This window comes from Diplotaxodon limnothrissa, linkage group LG20 (assembly GCF_057381915.1).
Source record: "Diplotaxodon limnothrissa isolate DT_005_m linkage group LG20, D_limnothrissa_male_GT1.1, whole genome shotgun sequence".
Taxonomy (NCBI): domain Eukaryota; kingdom Metazoa; phylum Chordata; class Actinopteri; order Cichliformes; family Cichlidae; genus Diplotaxodon; species Diplotaxodon limnothrissa.
In genome coordinates, this window is record NC_140615.1 from 30,686,968 (window position 1) to 30,703,329 (window position 16,362).

A 16,362-nucleotide genomic window follows, 5' to 3' on the forward strand; every position below is an offset into this window, starting at 1 on the left:
TCCAAACTTTCTCACAGTAGTGCTTCCTCAGAGGTTGTGCCATACTTTGAGAGTTATTAGTGTCAAATAATATAATATTTAAATTATACATGTAGTCAGTAAAACATAAAAAGGTAACAGGACATGCTTTTCCAGACTGCGTTCTGCTACACGGATACAGTCACTCTGTTAGACCATTACCTTCCAAGTTGTTGTAGTAGACACATGACCTGGTGGAAACTTTGGCTCTGCACATATGAACCTGAAAAACAAAAAAATGATTCCACATTAAGACAAACCACTAACCATCTAGCCCTAACCCATTACTTATCTTTTTTTTTTTTTACCAGCTAGATCGCTGGCAACGTAGTGCAGCAAATTAATGTGTTAAGATAGATAGATTGACCCAGGAAACTTACGAATTTGAAAATAATCAAATCTTTTTCATTACTCAACAGGACTGTCAGAATAAAAATGAAAGAAAAAAATATTAGCTAATACAAATTAAAGCATTAGAAGTATTTAAACAAAAAAACTGTAAAAATAGGAACCTACTAATGACTTCTGTCCATAAGTTCAAATTAAGTTTCCTGGAATAATCTGCAGAAGGAACTGAAACTGTCAGGAACGGTTACCATGAGGCAGTGTGACTGTTTGTATTGTCGCTCTTAATGATCTGCTATTGTATATTTTTTTCACGTTGGTACTCTGATGGAAATTTCTTTTACCTTAGTGTATTGATTATGTGTTTTACAATAGAATACGTATAGAGATATTAGTTAGAGATAGAAAGGATAGCATCATATTTGTGTTTTATGCTTTACACACACAGTTATTGTAAGTTAGATGTGGACTGGCACACCCAGGCACCATTAGACACTGGAGAGGAAGAGACCCCTCTCTGACCTTTGGGAGTGAGGGGGCCTCCGGGGGGAGGCCTTGGAAGGTAAATCTTCATGTGACTGTTAAGTGGAAAAACAAGGTTTCATCTCTCTCTCTGTCTGCAGATGATATAACCCTCTCCCCAGCCACCTCCTCCAGCTTATCCAGGGGAACACCAAGGCGTTACCAGGCGAGCCGAGAGATATAATCTCTCCAGCGTGTCCTGGGTCTGCCCCGGGGCCTCGTCCCGGTGGGACTTGCCTGGAACACCTCACCCAGGAGGCGACCAGGAGCCATCCTTGTCAGATGCCCGAACCACCTCAACAGGCTCCTTTTGATGTGGAGGAGCAGTGACTCTACTCTGAGCCCCTCCTGGATGGCCGAACTCCTCACCCTATCTCTAAGGGAGAAACCAGCCACCCTTCGGAGGAAGCTCATATCCACGATCTCATTATTTCAGTCACTACCCACAGCTCATGACGTAGATCAACCAATAAATTGAGAGCTTCACTTTTACACTCAGCTCTCTCTTTACCACAACGGACCGGTGTAGCGTCCACATCACTGCAGCTGCAGCACCAATCCGTCTGTTGATCTCCCTTCCTCCTTCACTTGTGAACAAGACCCTGAGATACTTGAACTCCTCCACTTGGGGCAGGAACTCGTCCCTGACCCGGAGTGGGCACACCACCCATTTCCTTCTGAATAACATGGACTCAGATTTGGAGGTCACCTCATTTGCTTTTTGCAGATGATGTGGTTCTGTTGCCTTCATCAGGTGATCCCTCAAAGCTGATGGAACAATAGATTACAAAATCTGTGCCATTATGAAATGAATGGCACTGATGACTGATATTATATACAACTATGCTAATAGATATTAGAATAGAATAGAATTCAACTTTATTGTCATTGCACATGCACAGGTACAGGGCAACGAAATGCAGTTTGCATCCATCCAGAAGTGCTTTAGTGATATAGATATATTACAATATATATTAGCAATAATATAGATATGTAAGTATATTACAGAAATGGGTCTATTATGGTATGTTATAATGTACACGGTATGAAGTATGTTGTGAATATTCTATAACTATAAGTATGTACAGGCTATGGACAGGATATAAATATGAAAAACTATACAGAAATCTGAGATATACAGTTATACAGAAATGGGAACTATGCAAGTTGTAAACAGTTGTAGGGTTAAAAATTATCATATGTACAGAATGATTGTTTACACAGAGCTATACAGTAGTGCAGTCAAGATAAGTGAGGGTGTGGATAATTTCTACAGAGGCTATATCAAGTGCTAGTGGTTGTGAGTGGTGGTTCAGTCCATGTTATTATTGTGTGTTTGAGGGTACAGTTGTCCATTGTGTGTGTGTGTGTGTGTGTGTGTGTGTGTGTGTGTGTGTGTGTGTGTGTGTGTGTGTGTGTGTGTGTGTGTGTATGTTCAGTCCATGAGTTTAACGTGGGTCAGATGTCAGGAGGCAGAGTTCAGGAGTCTGACAGCTGTGGGGAAGAAGCTGTTCCGGTACCTGGTGGTCTTAGTCCGGAGGCTCCTGTAGCGCCTCCCAGAGGGCAGGAGGGTGAAGAGTCCATGTGATGGGTGACTGGGGTCTTTTCCTAGCCCTTTTCAGACACCGCTTCCTGTAGATGTCTTTTATGGCAGGAAGTGGTGCTCCGGCGATGTGCTGGGCAGTTTTCACGACCCTCTGCAACGCATTCCGGTCCGAGGAAGAGCAGTTCCCGTACCAGACTGTTATACAGTTGGTCAGGATGCTCTCGATGGTGCAGCGATAGAAGTTCACCGGATGTCTGAGGACAGGTGGTTCTTCCTCAGAGTCCTCAAGAAGAAGAGGCGCAGGTGAGCCTTCTTGACCAGCTTGGAGCAGTTGATCGTCCAGATGAGATCCTCGGAGATGTGGACTCCCAGGAACTTGAAGCTGCTCACACGCTCCACAGCCGTCCCCTTAATGTGGATGGGTGGATGTGGGTCAGCATTCCTCCTATAGTCCACGATGAGCTCCTTGGTCTTCTCGGTGTTAAGCAGCAGGTTGTTTCTGTCGCACCACTCAGCCAGACGATCCACCTCCTCCCTGTAGGCGGCCTCATCGTTGTCACTGATGAGGCCAATCACCGTGGTGTCATCTGCAAACTTAATGATGGTGTTGGAACCATCAGCAGGTCTGCAGTCGTGGGTGAAGAGGGAGTAGAGGAAAGGGCTCATCACACAGCCTTGTGGTACACCGGTGTTCATCGTGATTGTAGATGAGCAGCGGTTATCCAGCCGGACATGTTGGGGGCGATTGGTCAGGAAGTCCAGTAACCATTTGCAGATGAGGGAACTGATGCCAAGGTCTGTCAGTTTCCTGATGAGTTGTGAGGGGTGGATTGTATTGAATGCTGAACTGAAGTCTATAAACAGCATTCTGGCGTAGGTGTTGTTGTTGTCCAGGTGTGAGAGGACAGAGTGCAGTGCGATGGAGACTGCATCCTCTGTGCTCCTGTTCTGGCGGTATGCGAATTGGTGGGGGTCCAGGGTGGGGGGGAGACAGGATTTGAAGTGTGCTAGGACCAGCTGCTCTAAGCACTTAGTGATGATGGGGGTGAGTGCTACTGGGCGGTAGTCATTGAGGCAAGATGGGTTGGAGTTTTTGGGTATCGGGACGATGGAGGTGGATTTGAAGCAGGCCGGTACCACAGCGTGGGCCAAGGACAGATTGAATATGTCTGTGAGCACTCCTGCAAGCTCCCCAGAACACGCTCTGAGAACACGCCCGGGGATGCCATCAGGACCTGCAGCCTTGTGGACATTGATCCTGCTCAGCACCGCTTCTACATCGGTGGGGGAGAGAGTCAGAGGTTGGTGGTCTGACTCTCTCCCCCACCGATGTAGGAGCGGTGCTGAGCAGGATCAATGTCCACAAGGCTGGACATTGATAATAGATATGATTGGAATCATATCTATTATTATACCCATCTTTATACTTACATTTTCCCCTCTTTTTTGTGTGGGGCAAGTGTATTCAGCCATCTGAGGGGGAGTGGGGGTAATGATGAATATGGTGAATAGAATGTTGATAATGGGGTTGGACTTGATGATGAGTGGGTATTTTTATGTCATTTTGATTTTGTTTATGCATGTATCTGTGTGTATGTGTATATATTGTTTTGGTTGTTTTATATGTCCAAAATAAAAGTTCATCATCATCTTCTATTCTGGATTCATGATGCTAAACTGAAGAGATCCAACAATGAGTTTGAACAAAGAAACTATTTTTCAGTTTTCCTGCAACAGTGACAACAAAGCTTATCTACAGATTATCTAAAGTTGCTGTTGAGATGGTCGTTGATTTCATTGAGCAGCCTCAGATATAATGCAACTCCACCGTCTTGAACTAGAGCTGGTGATAGTAGCACCTCTGTTCTTGAGATCTACTGCACACTGGCCCACACCAACCAGACCCTGCAGCAGATGGAGAACTGGTTTATGTAATGCTATAGTTTTAGGCCGCTGAGCAGAACAAGAGTGAAGCTACTGTTCTGAGCGTAAGTCCAATAGAGTAGAGTTGGTACAACTGATGTTTGGTCTTTGTGAGTCTGTCAAAAGTAGATATTTTTTGGTAAATCAGTAGTGAGGTTGCAAACATTCAGTGTTTTGTGTTTAATACAATTCATTGGACATAACAATTAAAACATCCCATTATATTTATATCTTTAAAACTGCATTTATAACTTACTTTGACGTGGTTGCTCTCCTGACGCATGACTTCCTCGTTAATACACAACTGCTCTCTTGAGCCCAGCACACACACCTTTGGCCTGAATCAACAGAGACATTGGAGAACTGAATTACCATAAATAGTCAACAAAACCAGAACAGACAAGAGGTGCTGGACTCAGTAAGGCCTCAAAATGATTGTAGCATATGTAATAACCCTTTAAAGCCCCACTAATATTTGGTCAAATGCCACTTAGCAAGTTGCACCTTGATCATACACTTTTAGTAGCTTTCAACAAGCTTCAGGATAATTTTGTAACTTTGTGCAATGTACAATTTAAATGGATTTGGGTTTCGACCCATCTATGTAGGTAGCTGAAAATTGCAGATGAGCTTGAAAATGCTGATTTAAGAGCATATTGGTTGACAGCCTCAGTGCATGGTAATGTAAAAGTCGCTTCACTGAACAGTGAAGCTGATGCTGTAGAAGTTTCCAGGTTATGGTAGGCTCCAGCTTTTGTGGTTCCTGGGTTGTCCATCCTAACCAAGTTTCCTCTCATCGGAGGGTAACCGTTTTAACAGGGTCTTGCCAGCAGTGACAAATAACTTACTTATGTACAATTGTTTCAAGAACTGATGACCTTGAAATTTGCAGCTGTTTTGAATTCCTCCCCAAATTGTATAAAATAAAACTGTTTTATATTGTGAACAGCTCTAATTCAGACAATCATGCATAATCAAAAACTTATATCCAGTAGTTTTTAGAAATGCTTACCTGTATGAAGTGTTCTTTAATTCACTCATAACTTGTGCAAGCTGAGAATGTGTCCTCGATGCGTATACAATCTTGGGGACATCAGTGTAGTAAGCTTGAGAACAAGAAGAAAAGACAATTAGGGCTTTATACACTGCTGAAAAAACCTAATAGAACACCTATTAACATCGTATAGCATCAAGTCAAACTTCTGGGATATTAGGCATCATTTACTAACAGTGTGTATGCACAAATCGTGTGTATGAACATTTCACGCACTGATCTGATTTATCAGTATTTTCGTTTCTGAATTTCTTCATCCTACTGGGCAACGAGACCTGCAGGGGTGTTGCTGGAACAGCCTGCCGCATCTGAACTTAGACAGCATTTCGAGGAGACTGGGGACATTCAGTCCGAGTGGACCATGTTCAGCACCTCCATTGCGTTTAAATATTAAGAATATTTAAATGTCATGTCCTTGAGAAATGGGAAAGAAATCCATCAAAGACCTAGTACAGGACACAGCAGAACTGCATCTGGCCCTTCAGCTGTTCTATCAACTATTCATCAGAAGTGTCAATGATTAAACCATTAATTAAAACGCCATCACTTAACCCAGAGGTCTTAGCTAATTATGAGCCAATCTCTAACTTTCCTTTTATCTAAAACAAACAAACAAAAAAAACAAATAAAAAAACCAAACCAAAACAAACAATATTAGTGGTAAAACAGCTACCTGATCATCTGCAGAGGAATAGTTTATTTGAAGACTTTCAGTCAAATTTCTAAACTCATCACAGTACAACAATCACATTAGTGAAGGTTACAAATTATCTTCTTATGGCCTCTGACAGTGGACTCATCTCTGTGCTTGTCCTGCTAGACCTCAGTGCAGCTTTCGATACTGTCGACCATAATATCCTATTAGAGTGATTAGAGCACGCTGTAGGTATTACAGGTACTGTGCTGCAGTGGTTTATATCATATCTATTTAATAGACTCCAATTTGTGCATGTAAATGGAGAGTCTTCTTCACAAGCTGAGGTTAAGTATGGTGTTCCACAGGGTTCAGTGCTAGGACCAACTCTATCTCTCCGTGAAGCCAGATAACTATAGCGTTATTTTTGTGCCACTATTCTGAGTGCATGTAAAAAATATTTGCAGGTGCAAGTGTAGCATTTTGAGGAGAAATTTATTTTGAGCGAAGAAAAGCTAAATTTGAGTGAACAAAATTCATTGCTGCGTGCAAAAACTGTATTTCAGTGTTTGCTATTATCCACACACACACACACACACACACACACACACACTAGCAGCCCCTCTCGCTCAGTTTTTGCATTTGCGCTCGCTCTCAACGTGTTGCTCGCGCTCTCAACGTGTTGCTCGCGCTCTCAACATTTCTGCCCGTGCGCGCTCAGCTCTTTCTGTACACCGTTATATTTGTGCCACACAACCAGCCAATCACAGACTTGGATGCAAAAAAAAATCTGACTGGCTGTTCTGGTCTCCAATCAGCTCAAAATGACGAAATGCAATATCCCAGAATCCATTTCGTCCAAAACTCAAACGAGGCAGTGGCGGAGGAACACAGAGTGGTGGAGTTTGAAATATTATTCTTACTGGGTCACAAAATAAACTTTTAAGATATTTTCATGCGAGAATGGTGCTGTGTAAACGTCAAATATCTGCTCAATTTATCAAGACATCACATATTTGCATAAGTGCTCTAATGTTTTCTGAGATGCCTGTTACCCACCAGCTGACCGGGTGGTCACTCGGGTTAAATGTAATATATAAGGCTGAACTGACAAAAATAAAAATAAAAAAATAAATCACAGACTACACCACCAGGTATTACAGGAAAAACCATAAAGCCTTTGAACTAAAACAAACGCTGTTGTGACAGTGATGTACACTGTCTTGTTGGTATATATGTATTTGTTTCCCTCTCACCACATATCCAAACCGATATCATGAGCAGCAGCTTTAACAGCTGTGGCTCCAGCAAACATCAGCTGATCCTAGAAAGTAATATAAAATAAATTCTAACAGCTTATCAAGCTTGAACGTGCTACTGTTGTTTAGCGCGACATCCGCTGATTTCGTCTTTCTGGCGCAAAGTGGGCGATAAACAAACAAGAGAGACGATCAGCTGATCATTAAGCAGTTTCATGATTGAAGTAGCAACAGGAGAGAGAGGGGAGAGAATGAGAGAAGAAGAAGCAGCTGACAGCGTAAAGACAGAATAACTCCAGCTTTGTGTCTTTTTCATTCTCGCTGAAGTACGTGACAAATCACGTTCCTTTTCCCCTCAATACAGATGTATTGTAATTGGTCCAGCCCAGAGCTGATCATGACCAATTGGCTAATCCACCACCTTTCATTGTTTATACCGTTAGAAAAACAAACAAACAAACATAAAAATGAAAAATCACCATCGGCCCACCGCCAAATGTCCACTATGCCCAATGGCCAGTCCAGCTATGCGATCAGCTGGTGGGTAACAGGCATCTCAGAAAACGTTAACTTATGCAAATATGTGATGTCTTGATAAATCAAGCAGATATTTGAAGTTTACACAGCATCATTCTCGCATGAAAATATCTTAAAAGTTTATTTTGTGACCCAGACAGAGTAATATTTCAAACTCCACCACGCTGTGTTCCTCCGCCACTGCCTCGTTTGATTTTTGGACGAAATGGATTCTGGGATATTGCATTTCATCATTTTGAGCTGATTGGAGACCAAAACAGCCAATCAGATTTTTTTGCATCCAAGTCTGTGATTGGCTGGTTTTGTGGCACAAATATAACGGTGTACAGAAAGAGTTGAACGCGCACAGGCAGAAATGTTGAGAGCGCGAGCAACACATTGCGAGCGAGCGCAAATGCAAAAACTGAGCGAGAGGGGCTGCTATTGTGTGTGTGTGTGCGGATAAATGCAACACTTGCACCTGCAATTTTTTTTTTACGTGCGCTCAGAATAGTGGCACAAAAATAACGCCACAGATAACACACACCAATTAGTTAACCTCTTGACCTCTAACTTTCTGCTTCTAAATTCAGATCAAATAGAGTTCAGTGTACTCAGCTCTGAAAATATTAGGGCTGAACGATTATGGAAAATAATCTAATTGCGATTTTTTGCCCCAATATTGCGATTGCGATGCGATATGCGATTATTTTTTTAAGGTCTTTGTCTTCTGTATTATTAAACAAAGACAAGCAATACATCATATAGTATGGCCAATACTATATTACATTAATTTTAAACTGTTCTTTCCTGGAAGACAGACCTCTGTTATGATGACATGAGGTGATGCATGAATTGATGACTGACATTTTTATTTAACTTCTTCAATCACAACAGTATATTTGAACATACACAATAGTTTATTTTTAGCTTACAAACATCTGAGCATAAAGTGCTGACAAGGAACCCTGGTGTAAACATTAAAATGAAAGTCAGTACAATGTGCAGATTGCAGAAATATACATAAACAAAATCAGTGGCTTTACCACACTCAGTTTTTCGACATCTGTGAACTACTAGACAGTCATTCAATTAAAAAATAATATTAAATAAATAAAACTAATAAATAAAAAATACACACATCTTACTGATCTCTGCAGTCAGTAACATTACACATAAAGTGCAAACATAATAGCAATTGTATAAACACACACACAAACACGCCTTTAAAGTTTAAAGGCGTGAAATTGGACGGTCTAGTTCTGATTAGCGTCACCGCTGTCTCGGTGGAGTTTAATAAACTCGGCCGTCTGCTTCTTGCTATCTAAAATATAACCAGACACTGGTGTAAATTCTCGACTGTCTCATACTTCTGTTTAATAAGTTTTCTGTTTGACGTTTAGTCAGCTGTGTGAAAACCAAGGAGGAACCCACCCGGGGGATTAATAAAGTTTTATTTTATCTAATCTAATAACTTTAATCTCAGCCAAACCGATTTACTCACGAACAAACAAAACACTGAAAAAAGCCCAACAATAACATTTTTAGGTTGTCTAAGTGACTTATATATTACGTTTAACCCGAGCAGCGAAACTCCGCGGTGATCTGAAAATGATGTGCCGGGAGTTGTGCCGTTCTCGGCCGCATCAGTAACCCTCGAGCTCCCGGCTAGCTGTCGAGCTGGTGGGTAGCAGACGCCTCTGAAAACGTCGAAGCACTTTTGCAAATATGGGATATCTTGATAAACCGAGCAGATATTTGATGTTTACACAACTACTTTCTCGCCTGAAAATATGTTAAAAGTTTATTTTGTGACCCTGAAAGATTAGTATGAGTAATTTTAAAACTTAGTAGCGGCCGCCATTGCTGGAAACTGGAGTTTGGCTGGGCCGCGCTATGAATTCTGGGATATGGTAGTAATTTGGACAGCCTTCGGCGCGTCGCTGTGACGTAATCGGTCTACAAATGCGGCCTCAGGAGGATGCAGCCCATGAATTTGGACATGTCCAGAGTATAATCGCAGCCTTTGCGGTTAGAAAATTGCACTTGATCATGTCGCGATATTATCGCAAATGCGATATATCGTTCAGCCCTAGAAAATATGGTGTCTAACCAGATGCCATTATCTTCTTCTCCGGTAACACTGAGGAATCTTGGAGTCATTTTTGAACAAGATATGTACTTCAATGGGCAGATTAAACAAATATATTTCAGGATGCAGGATGTGGGAGAGAGAGATGGATAGGCTGTTATTTAGGAAGTTGCTGTGTGTGCCAAAGATGGGCCAATAAACTACCCTTGTTCTCTGTTAAGTCAGAGTGCTGTCTGCTGTTATCCTCACCAGACCTCTCTGCGTAACTGTGGTGTCAGAAGTGAATTAAAGAGGAAAACACACTAAATGAGAGCAGTAAGATGTGGAAAAACCCGTGGGACAAGGAAAAGTTCCCTTCCTGACATTGAAGAAAGAGAAGGTGGAAAAACATATAAAGCTAGATCCACCAACAGAAGGAGCAATGGCTGACGAGGATGATTTTGAGCCAGTGGTAAAGAACTTTCTGAACCTGATATCTTTGATGAAATTAGAGAATTCATTCAATGACCAAAAGAACAAAAACAATACTGCTTGAACAGATTAAACAGCTGAGCAATAACATACCAAAGCTGCAACATGATGTCTATTCTGAACTTCTCTATCGACCTTCTGTCCAGAGTGACATTTTTACAACAGCTGCCTCAGCTATCAGCTGTGCAGCCACCTCATGGAGCCACTGAGCACCAAGCTGAGCTCCCTCCTCCATCTCAACCACTCCGTGCACAGCCTCAACAAGAATACCAGACTTTAAGGAAGGTGAGCATCCTGAAAGTTTCTTTGTACGATTTGAACGCATAGCTAAAACACAGGGATGGCAAAGCCCTTGAGGCTTATGCTGACATGGATTAACAACAGTCTGACTCTTATGATGCTATTAAAGCTGCAGTGTTATCTAATTTTAATGTGGCAGGGGAGACCTACAAATACCAGTTCCAGAGCACCAGAGGAACTGTGTGTTAGAGAAACCTTCAACTGGATAAAGGGGCTCTATAAGCGATGGACGCGACGTGACAGTCGGAGTAAAGAAGAGATTGCGGAAACCGTCATCTTAGAGCAGTTTCTTCACATGCTTCATCCAGATGTCTGCACATGGGTGAAGGAGAACAATCCAAAGACAGAAGAGGAAGCTGCAAATCTGGCTGAATGTTACCTAGCTCCCTATAGATACAGTGGGGCAAAAAAGTATTTAGTCAGCCACCGATTGTGCAAGTTCCCCCACCTAAAATGATGACAGAGGTCAGTAATTTGCACCAGAGGTACACTTCAACTGTGAGAGACAGAATGTGAAAAAAAAAAAATCCATGAATCCACATGGTAGGATTTGTAAAGAATTTATTCGTAAATCAGGGTGGAAAATAAGTATTTGGTCAATAACAAAAATACAACTCAATACTTTGTAACATAACCTTTGTTGGCAATAACAGAGGTCAAACGTTTACTATAAGTCTTTACCAGGTTTGCACACACAGTAGCTGGTATTTTGGCCCATTCCTCCATGCAGATCTTCTCGAGAGCAGTGATGTTTTGGGGCTGTCGCCGAGCAACACGGACTTTCAACTCCCGCCACAGATTTTCTATGGGGTTGAGGTCTGGAGACTGGCTAGGCCACTCCAGGACTTTCAAATGCTTCTTACGGAGCCACTCCTTTGTTGCCCGGGCGGTGTGTTTTGGATCATTGTCATGTTGGAAGACCCAGCCTCGTTTCATCTTCAAAGTTCTCACTGATGGAAGGAGGTTTTGGCTCAAAATCTCACGATACATGGCCCCATTCATTCTGTCCTTAACACGGATCAGTCGTCCTGTCCCCTTGGCAGAAAAACAGCCCCATAGCATGATGTTTCCACCCCCATGCTTCACAGTAGGTATGGTGTTCTTGGGATGCAACTCAGTATTCTTCTTCCTCCAAACACGACGAGTTGAGTTTATACCAAAAAGTTCTACTTTGGTTTCATCTGACCACATGACATTCTCCCAATCCTCTGCTGTATCATCCATGTGCTCTCTGGCAAACTTCAGACGGGCCTGGACATGCACTGGCTTCAGCAGCGGAACACGTCTGGCACTGCGGGATTTGATTCCCTGCCGTTGTAGTGTGTTACTGATGGTGACCTTTGTTACTTTGGTTCCAGCTCTCTGCAGGTCATTCACCAGGTCCCCCCGTGTGGTTCTGGGATCTTTGCTCACCGTTCTCATGATCATTTTGACCCCACGGGATGAGATCTTGCGTGGAGCCCCAGATCGAGGGAGATTATCAGTGGTCTTGTATGTCTTCCATTTTCTGATGATTGCTCCCACAGTTGATTTTTTCACACCAAGCTGCTTGCCTATTGTAGATTCACTCTTCCCAGTCTGGTGCAGGTCTACAATACTTTTCCTGGTGTCTTTCGAAAGCTCTTTGGTCTTGGCCATGGCGGAGTTTGGAGTCTGACTGTTTGAGGCTGTGGACAGGTGTCTTTTATACAGATGATGAGTTCAAACAGGTGCCATTCATACAGGTAACGAGTGGGGGACAGAGAAGCTTCTTACAGAAGACGTTACAGGTCTGTGAGAGCCAGAGATTTTCCTTGTTTGAGGTGACCAAATACTTATTTTCCACCCTGATTTACGAATAAATTCTTTACAAATCCTACCATGTGGATTCATGGATTTTTTTTTCACATTCTGTCTCTCACAGTTGAAGTGTACCTCTGGTGCAAATTACTGACCTCTGTCATCATTTTAAGTGGGGGAACTTGCACAATCGGTGGCTGACTAAATACTTTTTTGCCCCACTGTAACTGTGGGGAGACCAAGGTTTGTGGAGGTAAAACCTCCATGGGCAACTAGTGCTGAAAGCTTGGACCCTAGGTGTGGTAAGAAACCTATACATTGCAGTCAAAGGTACAACCTCGATTGCTATTACTGTCAGCAGCCTGGTCACAAAGCTTCTCTACGACTGTAACAGAGTAATATAACAAATGTCTTTGTCCTGGGTGTAATTAAGTAAGGTACTGCATTACTTTTACGAAAAGTGTTGTGTAGTAACTTTTTTTAACTTTACTCTTTTGGAGTAATGACACCAACACTGATCACAGCAAAGAGAGCAAATATCTCCAACATGCACAAACATTTGACCATGCAGGATGTAACTGATTTGCATGAAGGCAAGGTCTTTGATATATTCCTCAAAGTAGAGCCATTGAGAATCGATAAGGAATCGAAACAATAAGTGATATCGATTATGGAACTGGAATTGCTAAATTCTTATCCATTTCCATCCCTACCAAAGTGTTTGCTCATAGGGGGTCATGTGATTGTTGGGGTTTTCTCCATTTCCTTGTATTATTGTAGGGTCTTTACAATAAAAAGCACTTTGAGGAACTGTTGTTGTAATTTGGTGCTATATGAATAAAACTGAACTGAATTACACTACATTCTGTGTACACATGATACAGAGAAAAGGACAAAGTATTCCAAATTACACAATCAATGACAATCAATGGTGACGGGTCTGATGAATCAAAATATCAAAGTTCTGGTTCAAATTATTGTCAATATGTTTGGAGGATGTCAGGAGAGAAGTACAACGTAAGAGTCTACAGTCATCTGTAAAGCACAGTCAAGGCTTTATGGCTTAGGACTGTATTTCAACAAGTGGTGTTGGACTTTTGTCAGAACTGGTGAACTTATGAATACAGACTAGGGCGGGGCCATATCATGCCATTCACGGTAACACCGGTATAATTTTGGGCAACGATAGCAAAATGAAATATCGCGATAGATTATGGGTAAAACGCGCATGCGCAGTGCCTTTGTTTTCATACGCACATGTCGGAAAAAGCAAATCGTTGAATGAAACAGATGAACCAGAATTGGTTTGTAAAAATGCTGCAACTTCAGTGTGGAACTGGTTTGGCTTTCGTCCGTCAGATACACAACAAAGCACTATTTTTGGTAGAGCATGCTAGTGGGCTGTCGTTATTACCGTGTTCTTTGGAAAATACGGCACACTTAAAATCAATCCTTTGATTTTTCTGAAAATCGACAGTGCCCCTTATAATCCAATGGGCCTTATGTATGAACTCTGGTTGTGTTTACTGACCTCGAAACGATTTTATGTACACGGCGCTCGAAAATCTGTCAAATGTTTTAGTATGACTTTGCTAAGCTACGAACCCGCACCGCTTGATGGATTGTCGGAGCATTACAGCTATCGTAGTCAGGAGCCTGGCGGAGTGATACGTACTGTGCTTCAACATAATATTACCGTATTGTGTGTGTATAACCTCTTTTTAAGTTTTGTGGATATTATACATGGTTATGCTGAGGATATGTTGGCCAATTTCCACTGGAAATGCCTTTTGGTTAAACTGTGAGCAAGGAATTTGCATTTGCACTGTTAAATTTTATATAACTTTAATGCACATTAAAAAAAAAAAAACAGCTGCTTGTTTAAGTGAAAATACATAGATGTTTTTTTTCACTAATAAAGTTGTGGAGTTGTAAAGTATTTTATCTAGTGTCAGTTATATCGTTATCAGAAATTTTCAAATGTATATCGTGATAAATATTTTTGGTCATATCGCCCTGCTCTAATACAGACTTTGCTCCAGCATGCAATCCCATCTTAAAGACATCTGGTTATGAAAATTTAAGCCATTCCCAATGATCCCAAACATACTGCCAATGCTTTAAAAGCATACTTGAATAGAAGAAAGTCACAATGGAAGACCATCAGTCATGGTTGACCTCCCAAGATCTCACCATAACTCAAAAGTGTGGGATCATATTGACAGGGAATGGAACACAAAGTAGCCGACAACCAAAGAACAGCTTTGGAACATCCACTGAAAGTCAAAAGGAACTATTCCTGAAGAAATCACAAAGAGGGAGTTTAGACGATGTTGAAGAATAATGGTCATCATACCAAATATTGACTTCCACCTTGTTAAACTTGTACAAATGCTGATTTTGCCTTATGTACAATATTTCTGTGTATGTTTGGACACATATACATGTTTCAGTAAATTGTTAAATCCTATTTTCCTAACAAAATATAAAGTGGTTTGAACACTCAAATAGAGTAGAAAAGCACTACATAGGAAACAGTCCATTTACCAAAATATAAAGAAATCAGTGCCAGCTCATTTTATTTTGCACAGTAATGTAGCACACAGCATGTCTGTATGTGTGCATATGCATCTGTTATTCTTTTCTGCCCGGTAAAATTAGAAATGACTCGTGATGTGCAGATGATACAAACATACTTGGTTTGTCACCGTCAGTGGCAGCTGTCCCCCAGGAAGACAGAGGTGTGTTTGGAAACATCTCCTTGCCCAGCCTCTCTGCTATCTTCCGAGCAGAGATGGTGTCCTTGAAGTTCTCCCTCCAGGCCAGGGTGGCGCACAGTAGGCACAAAGTCTTACCTGTGCCTGTGGGGCTCTCCAGAACACCATTGACTTTCTGAAATAACCAGACAGATAAAGCTAAACAGAAAAACCCCACATTGTGATAGTGACAATATTGCAGTATTAGGCTACGTTCACACTGCAGGTCTTAATGCTCAATTCCGATTTTTTGATCAAATCCGATTTTTTTGTCTGCTTGTTCACACTACAAATAAAATGCGACAGCAAACGCGCTCTAGTGTGAACGCTCAAAGCGGCCCGCATGCGCAAAAGAAGACGTCACACACAACGCGCTCTGTTTAGACCCAGAGCAAACTATATTGTTTGACTGATGGCCCTTAATATAAAGACTTCATGTTTCCCAATTTTGCTTTAAGTTATTTTGTTATTTACATAATAATGTAAATAACCTAATAATGATCCTTATTGCTGTTTTAGAGGAGCAGTGCTTCAAAGGATAGTTGCAGATTTCTGTCAGAATCTGCAGGTTATGCAGTACAAATAAAATGTTCACGTTTCTCCAACGTTGTCTTCCCAGCAGTCTCACCGGATGGCCAGGAAGCGTTCGCGATGTCTTCTCGGGCGCTTCTCTGGCGCTGATAATTGGCGTCTGTCTTGTGTCAGTGACGTAAAAGATGGATTTAATGCGACTTGACCGTTCACACAGCAGTCACTTTCTGAAACATCGGATATGTATCGGATTCAGTACCACATACGAAAGTGACCCAGATCGGATTTGAAAATATCGGATTTGTGCCGTTCACACTGTCACACCATGATCGGATATGCGTCGCATAGGGTCAAAAAAATCGGATTTGATGCGCTTTCGCCTGCAGTGTGAATGTAGCCTTAGAGACTTCCAGGTATTAGACTATGCTTCTATGAGCAAACACTTGGCAGTGTGGAGGAAGATCTCCCTTTTAACAGGAAGAAATCTCTAGCAGAACCAGGTTCAGTTATCAGGGCAGTTATCTGCACAGATCAGCTGAACGGTAAGACATACACCTCGCCATGGCACAAAGCAAACTATCAGAGCAACTAGACAACCAGAATGTTCAGTGCAAAG

At 41.8% G+C, this 16,362-nt stretch overlaps 1 protein-coding gene across 1 annotated transcript in view; it reads right to left on the bottom strand.

Moving 5' to 3' along the window:
- Positions 1–16,362, bottom strand: part of LOC146611183 (regulator of telomere elongation helicase 1-like) — a 44,842-nt gene that overhangs the window by 24,703 nt on the left and 3,777 nt on the right. The window contains exons 2-5 of the mRNA XM_085344288.1: positions 15,156–15,351; positions 5,367–5,460; positions 4,611–4,692; positions 181–241 (exon numbers count right to left, since the gene is read on the bottom strand). Coding sequence (XP_085200414.1) covers positions 181–241; positions 4,611–4,692; positions 5,367–5,460; positions 15,156–15,351 — 433 coding nt within the window. The remainder of the gene's footprint in view (positions 1–180; positions 242–4,610; positions 4,693–5,366; positions 5,461–15,155; positions 15,352–16,362) is intronic.